This window comes from Myodes glareolus, chromosome 9, assembly GCF_982192425.1.
Source record: "Myodes glareolus chromosome 9, mMyoGla1.1, whole genome shotgun sequence".
NCBI classification, from domain to species: domain Eukaryota; kingdom Metazoa; phylum Chordata; class Mammalia; order Rodentia; family Cricetidae; genus Myodes; species Myodes glareolus.
The window spans coordinates 3,168,649-3,181,662 of NC_142034.1; the positions used below are offsets into that span (position 1 = coordinate 3,168,649).

Sequence of the window (13,014 nt, forward strand, 5' to 3'; positions counted from 1 at the left end):
AAAAAAACAAAAACAAAAAATTTATTTGTCTGTGTATGTATGTGTGTCCGTGTCCAAAAAGACCAGAAGAGAGTGCTGAGCCCTCAGGAGGCAGAGTTCAGGAGGTTATGAGCTGCCCGATGTGCGCTGGAACTGAACTTGGACGCTGCTGAAAGCACAACATGCTCTTCGCTCCTGAGCCATCTTCCAGCACTCAGCACCTGGCAGGCCGGCAGCAGCCGCTCCTTCCCTCAGGGCTCAAGCCTCTGTGGGTGCTAAGGCAGAGAGGACCAGCCCATAAGCCGCCAGCCACCTTTGGAACCAAATTCCCATCACTTGGGTGGTTCTGGTCATCAAGGCAGGGAGAGTTTCCGGCCCAAGTGCCAACTCGTATCTCTCCTCTTTCGAGGGAATTAAAACGCGGTTTTGACTGGAACACGGCCCCAGGGCAGGACCATCCAGAGAGACTGGGAAACCGCTGGGGTTTCCTGCTCAGTTGGTGAAACTGTTGACCAAAGGGACAACAGATAAACCTCTTTCTGACATCCGAAGGTTGGGGGCGGGCGGCAGGGCCCTGGTGCACCTGTGTGGCGTCATTCTGCTGGTCCCCCTCAAGCCCCAGCACACCCGCCCGCTGTCCCCCTGGGAAGCCCATCCTGGGGTGGCACCTGAGCGCATCCAGCACGGTCCTGTATGCCTCATTACGGTGCTTCATGCCCACTAGGCTGGTGGTCCACTGCTGGAGGATCCGCTTCTTCTCCACCGCAATGGTGTCGATCTCAGTGATGGCCTGCAGAGAGGGTGGGACACAGACATGGTGGACAATGGAGGTGGCCACCTTCTGCCGCCTGACTCCCATCCACCTGAACTTTTTCTTTTTCATGTGTTTGTTTTGAGACAGGTTTCCCTGTGTAGACCAGGCTGGCCTCGAACTCAGAGATCCACCTGTCTCTGCTGAGATTAAAGGTATTCACGGCCCATGCCTGGCACCTTAATTTTTCTCGATCACAAATCAGCAGAAGAGCATCAGGAAATGGAGCATGACTTTGACGAGGCCTGACTCCTCCGTGGAGTCTCCAGGCTGTTTTTAGAGGCTCGGTACTGGGGGCTGAGGAAGAAGAAGACTCTGTCAAATATGACAGGATTCCCACTCTATACCCATGCTAAGGCAGGACCTAGTAGGTGTCATGGATGGGACTGAGGTCACCCAGACAGGGAGATCACAGGGCCCACACACCTGCCCTTGATCAGTTCTTGCCCAGGGAGGAGGTATTTGAGTCGAGAATGACCAGGGTCTCCAGGAGGGCATCTGGCTCGGAGAAGTGGGTCTCCCTGTGCTGGGGGCCAGGATGTAGAACTAGACTTAGGGGCAGGTGGAATAAAAGTCCAGAGAGGACACAGAGGGTTCATCTTCGTGGAGACCAGAGGTCAGCCTAAGGTGCCTTCCTCAGGAGCCATCCACCTGCTTTTCTGAGGCAGTATGTCTCACCAGCCTGGAGCGCTCTGATGGAGCTAGCTGATCAGAAGGCCCCAGGGATCTTATTTCTGTCTCCCCGGTCTGAGATTGCAAGTGTTACCCCTCCACAGTCAGACTTTTATGAGTGCTGGGGATCAAATTCAAGTTCTCATGCTTAAGTGGCTTGGCATTTATTGCCTCAGCTATTTCTCCTAGCCACAGTCTGGCACTTTTACACACACACACACACACACACGCATACACACACGCACACACACGCACGAGCGCGCACACAGCACACACATGCACACGCATGCACGCGCACACACACGCACACACTTTGCACATGCTATGCACATGCCTCTGTACTCATGAAGATCAAATAGTGGACGGATTAAGGGGGTCTGCATTGAGATGCTGACAGTCACAAGGTGGGCCAGGCATCCTCCTGGGTCCTCCTTGGCAGTATGACCACCTCCCAGTTTTTCACTGGTTTATGGGCTATGTGTGTGTGCCTGTGGGTTTGCCAATGTCTGAATGCTAGGAAGGAGAATTGGGACAGACCTTGGAAACTCGACTGAGGACAGAGGCAAAGGGGGAAGGAAGGAACCCTGATGGGCGTTCATCAGGAGTCCATGGTCATCTTCAGCTACAGAGCAAGTTTGAGGCCAAATGAGACACATGAGACCCTGTCTCAAAGCAAAAGCAAAATCCATAAAGGGAAGGGTCAGGAGAAGGGCGAGCACCAGTCATGGCCACCGACATAGAAAGGGAGAGACAGCAGAAGGGACCCAGTGCCACTCTAGAGCAAAGCCATAGGGACTCTCTGGCCTATGCCCTTTGTCACATGCCTGCAGCACTCTGGATGAGCTGGTCTCTCCCTCACTCTCCTTGTCCCCGGTAGGGACTCTAAGAGGTGACTGAGACTCTACCCTCTGGTGTGAGTTGTGAGCCAGTGGAGGGCTTTTGTCTACAGAGGCCCGCTTGTCTAAGTCACACTCACTTCCCATTCTCACCTCGGGCTGGGCCAGCAAGTGGGCCAGCTCCGGATGTCACACTTGTCCTTGTGCTGGACCGTGAGCTAAGGGCAACCTCTGCTCTCCATAACTTCCAAGGCAGTGCTGGCCCAGTTTCCAGCTGTAAGTGCCCATCACCCTTCCTTCCTTCTGTTGGAGGCTGTGCTTGGGGTGGCCCCACCCTCGACCCTTCCCTTTCCTGACTCTGCATTCTTAATTTTGAGATGGGGTCTCAGGTACTGGGGTTTCTACATGGCTAAGGGCGATTCCAACCTCTGATAGTCCTGCCTCTGTCTCCCTGTGTTGGAAGTACGTGTGCCACCAGGCAGGGCTTATGCAGTGCCAGGGATCAGACCCATGCCTGGTACATACTAGCCAGATACTCTGCCAACTGAGCTACGTGCCAGCCTGAGGGCTCTGCTTGGTGTAAAGTGTAAAAAGATCTTTTCAGCCCTGCACTAGGTGCTGGGATTAAAAGTGTGCACCACCACCACCTGGCTTTATTCTTATTATTAATTTTAGGTGTATGAGTGTTTTACCTGTGTGTATGTCTCTGCATGATCCATATGCCTGGTGCCGTAAGAAGACAGAAGGGGGCACTGGATTCCCTGGGACTAGAGTTAATAGACGGTGTGGGCCACCGTGTGGGTTCTGGGAATTGAACACGGTTCTTCTGGAAGATCGGCCAGCATTCCTAACCACTGAGCCATCTCTCCAGGATGTCCCTTCTTTAAATATCTGATTCCATCTGGAATTTATTTTATGGGGGCAAGATTTCTCCAAGTGGTTAACCGAGGGTCCCAACACCATTGAACGCACGGTTCAGTCCTCGGCTAATTAATAATCTGCTCATTTTTGTGTGGACTGGGCTGACCCCAGTGTTCCCTGGCAGTGCCCTTGGCTTGCCCGTCTGTTCCTGGTCTGACAGCACCTTTCAGCAGGGCACCCACAGCTCTGTGGCATATGGCGACCTCTATCCTGGTTTGCCAGGAACTCTCTACATCCTGAGAAGACTTTGGTTCTGGTCAAACTGGACAGCTGTATTCTTCCCTTCCAGAACAAGTCTTGGAGGCTCCCCGATTTATTACTCAGATAAACACAACAATCACTTTGCAGATTTAAAAATGGCAGGTTCTACTCAGACCTTTGGATCAGAACACACGTGCCTGACAATTAGGCTCACGGGCTGGAGAGGGTAGGAGGAATCCCAAAGTGAATTCTCTCTCTCCTGTCCTCACTACAGCCTGCCTTCCTGCCTGGGCCATCCCTGCGTTGTGGACTCTCAGGTGGGGTGTCGTCTCTACCTTGGTCACATGCCCCAGGATGTGGCTCGGTCACTGTGACTCTGGTGTGGCTGCTGGTGGCTTCTCCCATTTTCCCTTCTGTGAAGAGCAGGGAGAAGGCACAGCCCGGGGACAATGCTGCCCACGGTCAATGACCAGCGGGCTTTGGCGTGCACGCCCCTGAGTAACGCGCTGGTGCTGTCCGGTTGACTCTCCCAGGCCAGGGGTAGGCGACAAGGGGGTTTCTGCTCCCACTGGCTTCGGAGGTGCCCTTACCTCACTCACTGCTTTTCTGAGAATCCGGGTGTCCTCAGCCTGGGACAAGTACTGAGCCTCAAACAGGGAGATGTTTTCTTCCAGCTGGTGTGCCCTCTCGGTGAGTTGGTCCACGAACAGATCCTGGCAAAGACAGAGGGGCGTGGTCAGCCCGAGTGTCCCGTAGAACGGCAGAAGTTTCGCACGGCTTACAGGGTTACCTGCTTTTTCTTCTCAATCTCGGCATGCATCTTCTCTGTCTCGGTCTTCTTCACCACCTGCTTCATCACACGGATGTCGTCGCGCACGTCCTGGTCTATGTTCTGCATGTAGAAGAGGTGCAGGGCCAGGCTCTCCATCTCCGTCTGCAGCGCTGCCACTGTGGGGAAGGAGGTTGTCCAGCACCGCCCACGCGGCAGCCTAGGGCCAGGGGCCCTGGGACGGCGCTCAACCCTGCACCTTCCTCTGTGGAGGGATTGGAGATTCTTGTAACCCTGGCTGCCCGGAACTCACAGGGATCCACCTGCTTCCACTTCACAAGTACTGGGATTAAAGAACTGTGACACCAAGCCTGGACGGAGACAGATTCTTTTTGATTTTTGAGGCAGGGTGTCTATATTCCAGGCTGGCCTCAAACTACCGGTCCTCTTGCCTCTGTCACCTCCCCAGGGCTAGGATTATAGGCACAGGCTACCCCTTCCACACTGTGGACTCTCTCTCTCTGTCTCCGTCTCTGTCTCTGTCTCTGTCTCTCTCTCTCTCTGTGTGTGTGTGTGTGTGTGTGTGTGTGTGTGTGTGTGTGTGTGTGTGTGAAACCACATGTCCACCTTGTAGAAACTAGAGATGGAGGCCATTGTCTTCCTCTAGCACTCGCTACCTTACTCGTTTTTCCTATTTTATATGTATGGGTGCTATGCCTGCGTGTGTCTGTCTTTCTCTGTATGTGTATAGCACCTACATGCCTGGTGCCCTCCCAGGCCAGAAGAGGGCACTAGACTTCCTAGAACTGCATTCACAGATGGCTGTGAGCGGCCACGTGGGCACTGGGAACTGAACCTGGGTCCTCTTCAAGAGGAGCCAGTGCTCTCAACTGCCGAGCCGTCTCTCAGTCCCTGCCTCACTGTTTAACAAGATTCCTCCCAGAATCTGGAGCTGACTGATTTGGCAGCATGAGGATCTTGCTGTAGTGGATCCCACTGTGCCCAGGCTCTTAGATGGGTACCTGGCACCCTGACTCAGACCCTCGGGCTTGAACAGAGGGCACCTCAGCCAGGAGCTGTCTTCCTAGCCCCTGTACGAGCTATACACCACAAAGACTTACACTCTGCTGCAAAAGAACTCCTAATATAATTGGAGGGCACAAAGGAGAAAGAAGACACGAAGCAGCCAGGCGTCGTGGTGCGGTCTACGATCCCAACACTCAGGAAGCAGAGGCAGGAAGGTCACAAGTTCTAGGCCAGCCAGAGTAACACAGTGAGACCATGTCTCAGGAAAGTCTATGTATTTATACACACATTCCTCACCCACGGATCATCACACACCCACCTCCTAGCACATTCAGAGAATCGTGTTGGCCAAGGCCTGTGTCCATCTCCCAGGGTTCCTGCCAGTGCAAAGTGAGGCACCCCAATACCAGCAGGAGGGTGAGCTCCACTGAAGCCCCCGTAGACAGACCCATGGTGGTGCGGCTGCCACAGTTCCCATGGGTTCCCTCGGCGAAACTCACAGGGGACTGTGTGAAGCCGGAACGAAAGGAAGCAACGATTCAGTCAAGAGTTGTTTGCTCTGGCTGGGGGTTAGTGTGCTGGAAAGCACTTGCTCAGCATGCTTATGGCCCTGGGTCCCACTTCCCCCACCCTATGCCACCCCTGCCTTCACTGCGAAATCAAACAAGTAAATGCCAGTGGTTATAAAAATATATAAATATGGGGCTGGAGAGATGTCTCAGAGGTTAAGAGCACTGGCTAGTCTTCCAGAGGTCCTGAGTTCAATTCCCAGCCACCATATGGTGGCTCACAACCATTTGTAATGAGATCTGGCACCCTCTTCTGGCTTGCAGGCATACATATAGACAGAACACTATGTATTATACATAATAAATAAAGCTTTAATATATATATATATATATCCACTTTTAAATACATAAAGTTATCAGCGGTTAAGAGCATTTACTGCTCTTGCAGAGGACCTGGGTTCAGTTTCCAGCACCCACATGGCAGCTCACAACCACCTGTAACCCCAGTTCTAGGGGACCCAATAACCTTTTCTCACTTCTATGGGCACCAGGTATGCGCACGGTGCACATACATACATACTTGCAGGCAAAGCACTCATACACAAGGCAGGGATCAGTGCATTTAGGAAGCAGAGGCAAGCAGAGTTCCACTAGTTTGAGGCCATCCAGGTCTATGTAGTGAGTTCCATGTCAGCCAGGGCTGCACAGTAGGACTCCATCTCCAAACCAAACCAAACCATCCATACTCATAAAATCGAAACAAATCTTTTGAAAATAAGATGATTTTTAAAAACGGATAGAAAGACAGACAGATTTGTGTACTAGCACAGAACATTGCCTGTTCAAATGATGATGGGTCTACTCAATAGCTGCTGGAGAGAAAAGAAAGCCTTAAGCTAGAACACAGAGCCATCCTGTGGCAATACAACACACCCTGGCTCCAGGCAGGGCCTCCCGGGGAGGGAGGTGAAAGCAGGGACCCAGGCCGGGGATGATAAATTCCAGGACGATTCAGTTCGATGCTTTCTCTAGCTGCTGGTCGTTTGTTGTTGTGGGTTTTAGTCATTCGCCTGCCTGCCGAGGGCCTGGTGTGGTTTTCCTCCTGAACCTGGGGCTTCACGGTTGTTGAGCTCTGACCCGTGGAGTTAGCACCGTCAGCCTGGTGTGGAAGTGTTTCACCTGCGCATCTTTTCCTTCTGTTCTCCCTGTCTTCTGTCCACTTGAAGGAGCTCATGTTCACGGGCTTCCCACTCCCCTGCCCCTGTCTTTTTCCCCCCTGATTGCTTTGGGGGCAGTTGCTGTGCAGTGAGCTTGCCTGGCTGTTTCATTCCTTGAAGTGATAGTGGTAGGTGGAGGCAGGGGGCAGGGCACACTTGACCTGGGGGCAGGTGCCGTCTGACTGCACCCTGGACCGTGGCTTCATCTGAGCACAAGGTCTTTACAGAGGCTGTCAAGACTGAGTGTGATCACTGTGGTGTCCTATGCTCTTCTGAAGAGGAGATCAGGACATAGGAACGACCACATGGGAACACGGAGAGAAAACTCCGTCTACCACTGGAGAGAGGGGGCCTGGGAGTCCCGACTGTCCTGCAAGGAAGTGAAGATAGAGCCTCATCCGGGGACTCAGTGTGGCGACTGAAGCAGGCTACCTCCCCTCACACCAGAGCAAGCAAGGGTGTATGTTACAGGCTTCCCTAAGCACGCCAAGGTCGACTTGTCTTTGCCAGGTGCGCGACCCAGTCAATATCTCAGCTATTCTTCAAATTTTCATTCCTTTGAGTAGTAGCGAACATAAATTGGTTTCATAGCTTGATTTCCAGGGACCCGTTTTCCTTCTCCACAGAGCTTGCTTGTCTCCTGGGGTGTTTGTCTTTTGTTGGCTGGCTCACAGAAGTGATGAGAACACCTTGGGTCATAAAAACACAGAGGGCAGAGTTCTTGCATAGCTCCCCTGGCTTTGCCCCTCGGTGTAATTGTTTATTATATCAACGGGGAGATTAGATGGTGGCCCAGCCCTTCAGGGAGCAGAAAAGCCATCTACACTGTGAGCCATGGCAGATGGAAGCCTGGCAGCATGATGCTCCTTCTGGTTCTGTGGCTGCGGGGGCCTCCCAGCAGGCGTGTGGCAGGGCTGAGCCGGCAATGTGTGCCTTCAGCACGCGCCAGGGTCTACGGTAACAGCAAAGCGAGGCCTTTGTCGTTTTCTCTTGATCTGGAGGTAAGTAGGGTCAGTAGGGAGAGGTTCCATGAGATGTACGTTAGCCCCTCCACATTGGACATCTTGTTTTCCAGAATCGCGTGACAGAGACTTGGTAGAATGCTTTCCTGGTGTGCATGAAGGCCCTGGGTTTGGTTCCCCAGCATTGCACGGACACCGCATGTAGTGGCACATGCATGTGAGACCAGCACTGGGGAGGTGGAAGCAGGAGGGTCAGAAGTTCAAGGTCACCCTGTAACAAATTCAAGGCCAGTCTGGGCTACCTGACACACTGCCTCCAAAACTTTAAAAGCAAAACAAACAAAATACTGTTCATTATCAGAGTCCCAATGGGATTATGTAATAGAAGCATCCAGACAGAAGCCTGGAATCCCCACCTGCATTCCCAGCGTTCAAAATACATATTGCTGGGACAGACACCAAGTGCAACACCTGCTTTTTCTCATTTGCTTTCAGAACATTTTTGTTATCATTTCAGTAATAGAATGGATAAAGAAAGCCGGAAACACCAAAACACATGAAGAACAAATCTGGGCACGGGGAGAGGGTCACTGCTCACTGACCTTCATGTCCTCTATTGTCTGCTCGGTGAGGGTGGCGTGTGTCTTCTGTGGGGACACTGCTTATGAGATGCACAGCCAACCCTCCACCCTACCCTGCACATCTCACGTGATCCCAAGCTACCTGGTTTTCCACTCAGCGGTCCCTCAGACCCTTTGGTTGCTGCTGTCTGTCTGGGCTCCAGGCTTTGCCCTGATCCCTCTCGTGCTCCCAGCTCTGAGCTTCACACACCTGTTCTGCATCCTCTGGATTCATCTTTTGGAACTCTGCGGCCCCTCCACACTCTTGGTTAGGAATTTCTACACATGACCCCTGTTAGTCTCAGCCTTTGTGCCACTGCTGGGCCTTCCTTTCCTAAAAAAGGTGGGGACCCCTCCTAGACATGCAATTGCTTTGCTGGTATCTTCCACAACGTGCGAACACACGTAGGGGATAGCCACGGGAAGGATGGCCCCGAGTCTCGGCTTCACGGGATGCCTTACGCTTCTTTCGTTCCTCGTTGGCAGTCGCGCAGGTCTTGTTATAGAGGGCCCGGGTGGTCTGCAGCTCCTCCTCCTTCCGCCGCCTCTCACACGCGGCCAGGGAGTGGCGGTCATGACTTTTCTCAAGCTGCATCTGCAGGCGGGCCAAGTGCTGCTGGACCCCATAGAGGTTCACGCCCAGCTCCTGCCTCTGGACTCGGGCTTGCTTGGTGGCCACATCCTGTACGGAGAAAGAAACAGGGTTGAGGCAGACCCATGGGTGCCCACCGGATGGGAGGAAGACAGGGACCCGTACGCACCAGCTCTTGGATGTCCAGCTTCATTTTGTCTATCTGCCGGTTGAGGTAGCTCTTCAGAGCCTCCTGGAATCTGATCATCAGGGGCTAAGACAACAGAAACCCACAGCGGACAGTCACTCTCAATGTCCCAAGCAGTGCTCAGCCTAGGGGGGTCCAGTGGCTGTCACTGGCTCTGTCTCTCTTTGTGGGGGTGGGAGTGGATGGGTGGGGGGGGGCGTATGGGCAGACAGAGATGATTTTTCAACCCCAACTCTTACTGTGGAAGCCACAAGTTCCGGGAATCTCATGGCCCATGCCAGACACTGCAGTGAGTTGGTCGAAGGACTGGTGAACTGAGGGGGTTCGTCCAGACTGACCAGGGGACAGTACGCATGAGAAGCAGCAGCCATCACACAGGTGTCCACTGGGACTCAGAGGATTTGCTCGGTGCACCGTGGGCTCCTTCTGAGCTCCCTGGAGCACTGCAGTTCCCCAGTGTGTCATGCAAATCAAATCTGCCTTTCTCCCGTGCTGCGGCTCTGGATCTGACAAGGACCCTCCGTGTGACTGCCACAGTTAAGGCTACAGTTGGGGTGGTGGCGGAAGCGATGCCACCCCTGCCTCCCTCCCGCATCCTGCACAGTCTGGGTGCATTTTTGGTCATCAGGACAAAGAAATGGGTGGAGGCCAGAGATTCGGCTCAGTGTCCTACAGTGTCCAGATCCCTCATAGGGGACAACCAGTCCTTAGAAACAAACCAAACAAAACACCCAGCAGAGTCGAGGGTGGTGTCCTGGCTAGTTTTCTGTCAGTTTGACACAAGCTAGTCAACTGAGAAGAGGGACCTTCATTGAGAAAGTGCCAGCGTTAGACCCGCCTGTGGCAAGCCTGGGGGGCTTTTTCTTGATCAGTAATTGATGTGTGAGGGCCCAGCCCTCAGTGGATGGTGCCGCCTCTGGGCAGGTGGTTCTGGGGTATTTTAGCAAGAAAACTGAGCAAGTCGTGGTGAGCAAACCTGTAAGGAGTGCCCTTCCAAGGCCTCTGCCGAGTCCTTGCCTCCTGACTCCTGCCTGGAGCTCCTGCCCTGACTTCCCTCCATTCTGAACTATAACTACCAGCAGAAACAAACCGATTCCTCCCCAGGTGCTTTTGGTCATGGTGTTTATCACAGGGAGACAAAGTGGGAGGCCTCTCAGGCAAAGAGCCTGAGAGGGCAGATAGCACTGGACGCTTGGGTGGGTGCAGAGAAGGGCCCAGGTGATTTTCCCCCACACAGGGCCAAAGCGAAACCCGAGGACATGTCCTTACATGGTCTGGGTCCAGAACCACCAGCTGTGCACCCTCGTCGTCTGCTTCTTCACTCCCTTCAGACGCTGCTCTTTCCACCAGGGCCTCTTCCTCAGGGCTGAGGGGCTGGACGTGGTCTAGAAACTGTATTCGGGTTTCTTCCTGGGGGCGAGGCTGTGCTGTAGGAGCAGCAGTACAGGAGAGACAGCAAGAGTCACCAAGGCCTGACCTTTGTATCCTGAAGGAGTGGGCATCAAGGTCCCTCCCTCGCAGGACGTACTGGAAATCAGGAATTCGAGCCTTCCAGTGGCAAGTCCTCAGGCTTAGCCACGGTGCCAATCATCACTGACTCAAGATGGTCCACAGAAGGAGTCACATTCTAGCAGTGGGTGAGACAGCAACTTACAAGTGACACACGCACGGAAAGGAAGGTGGCACCTTACTGTGGGACACTTGAGTTTAAAAATAATAAGAACGGGGGAGATGGCTCAGAGGTTAAAAGGACTTGCTGCTCGCATTATTTCTAATAGCCAGAACCTGGAAGCAACCTAGAAGCCCTGCAACCCAAGGACGGATAAAGAAAATGTGGTGCATTTACACAACGGAGTACTACACAGTGGCAAAAAATAATGACAGCTTGAAATTTTCAGGGAAATGGATGGATCTAGAAAAAAACATATTGAGTGAGGTAACCCAGACCCAGAAAGGCAAATGTAATATGTACTCTCTCATAAGCGTCTTCTAGACATAAGACAAAGAAAAACCAACCTACAATCCACAACCCTGGAGAACCTAGACAACAAAGAGGATCCTAGGAAAGACATACATGGATCTGCATAGGAAGGAGAAAAAGACAAGATCTCCTGAATACATTGAGAGTGTGGTGGCCATGGGAGAAGGTAGAAGGTGGGGGGGAGGAAGGGAGGGTAGTGGAGGGAAATCGATAGCTCAATAAAAACAATAAGAAAATGCTTGCTGCTCTTCCAGAGGGCACAAGTGTGGTTCCCAGCACCCATGCCAGGCAGTTTACACCTGTCTCTAATTCCAGCTCCAAGGGATCCAATGCCTTCTGGCCTCCATGAGTACGGCACTCATGAAACCTATGCCCACAGACACATAAAAGCCTTTTAAAATAGTCAGAAAAGATTGAAAAAGAAATGAAATTATAATCTAGGTTACAGAGACCCATGTTCCATCTTCTGTTGTGTGTGATTGTTTATTCTGACACAGGGTCTCACTATGTAGTCCTGGCTGGCCTAGAACTCATCATGTAGACCAGGCTAGCTTTGAACTCACAGTTCTGCCTGCCTCTAGCTCCCAAGCACTGCAGAGATTAAAGGCGTAGGCTGTCACACCAGCTGCTGAGCAGAGTGATTTTATCTAATGTTATTGGCATACAGAGATGACAGGGAAACTCTCTCACCCAATCACATCTAGTTAAGGCGTGGCTACCAGGAGCCCAGGAAGAAAAACTGGGAGGACCCAGATGCACGCTCTCTCTCTCTGTGTGGCTCCCGCCAGACAGATAGGAAGTCGAACCTCCCACTCTTGTAGCATGAGTTTCCCCTTATAACCACTAAAATATAATTATTATTCTTGAGCTGGCCTGGTTATTTATCGTACTGACCTAATTCACAACACCTGGCACCCAACATGGGGCAGAAGTGCAATCAAGCAGCTTCCAAAAGGTACAAGAAATGACAGACACAACTGGCTACCTGGGCAACAGCCCAAAGTCTCATTTGCAATGTTGAAGCAACCAACTTTGTCTAAAGCCTAGAGTAACTGACATACCATTTTTAGAGGCAGGAAAATTTGAAAAACTGTCTTATACTGTCTTGGAAAGGTTTGACAGTCTTTTTGCTTGCAAGTTGTAAAGATACAGCTTGTTAGTTTCCTGGCCACCCAGACTCCCGATATAATCACACAGAAACTATATTATTTAAATCACTGCTTGGCCCATTAGCTCTAGCTTCTTATTGGCTAACTCTTACATCTTAATTTAACCCATCTCCATTAATCTGTGCATTACCACAAGACTGCGGCCAACCAGCAAAGTTTCAGCATATCTGTCTCTGGCAGCAGCTCCATGGTTTCTCTCTGACTCCATCTCCTTTCTCCCAGCTTTCAGTTAAATTTTCCCTGCCTAGCTCTACTCTACCCTATCTTGGCTCTATCAGGCCAAGCCAGTGTTTTTATTAACCAATGGTCTTCATAGCATACAGAGGGGAATCCCACATTACCTGTATCCTGCTTGTCTAGTCTAAACACAGTGCATTTTGTCAGTGATCGAGGCAGGGGAAGTTCTTTGCCCAAAGGCCAGTTTTGCCAAGAAGAAGTCAAGCTCCAAGTGGAGTGTCTTTGGTGCTCAGCATCTCTCGGGAATAGATTGGTGCTGGCAGGAGCAATCGTGTCTCATGTCAACAGAATCCTAAATTATTTAAATGCCATATTTTACAGTTCT

The 13,014-nt window shown here is 51.9% G+C and overlaps 1 protein-coding gene across 2 annotated transcripts in view; it reads right to left on the bottom strand.

Moving 5' to 3' along the window:
* Positions 1 to 13,014, bottom strand: part of Ccdc40 (coiled-coil domain 40 molecular ruler complex subunit) — a 46,395-nt gene that overhangs the window by 20,926 nt on the left and 12,455 nt on the right. For both annotated transcript variants that reach the window (XM_048451813.3, XM_048451814.3), the window contains exons 5-10: positions 10,572 to 10,729; positions 9,285 to 9,368; positions 8,986 to 9,205; positions 4,211 to 4,368; positions 4,011 to 4,133; positions 648 to 769 (exon numbers count right to left, since the gene is read on the bottom strand). In XM_048451813.3, coding sequence (XP_048307770.2) covers positions 648 to 769; positions 4,011 to 4,133; positions 4,211 to 4,368; positions 8,986 to 9,205; positions 9,285 to 9,368; positions 10,572 to 10,729 — 865 coding nt within the window. The remainder of the gene's footprint in view (positions 1 to 647; positions 770 to 4,010; positions 4,134 to 4,210; positions 4,369 to 8,985; positions 9,206 to 9,284; positions 9,369 to 10,571; positions 10,730 to 13,014) is intronic.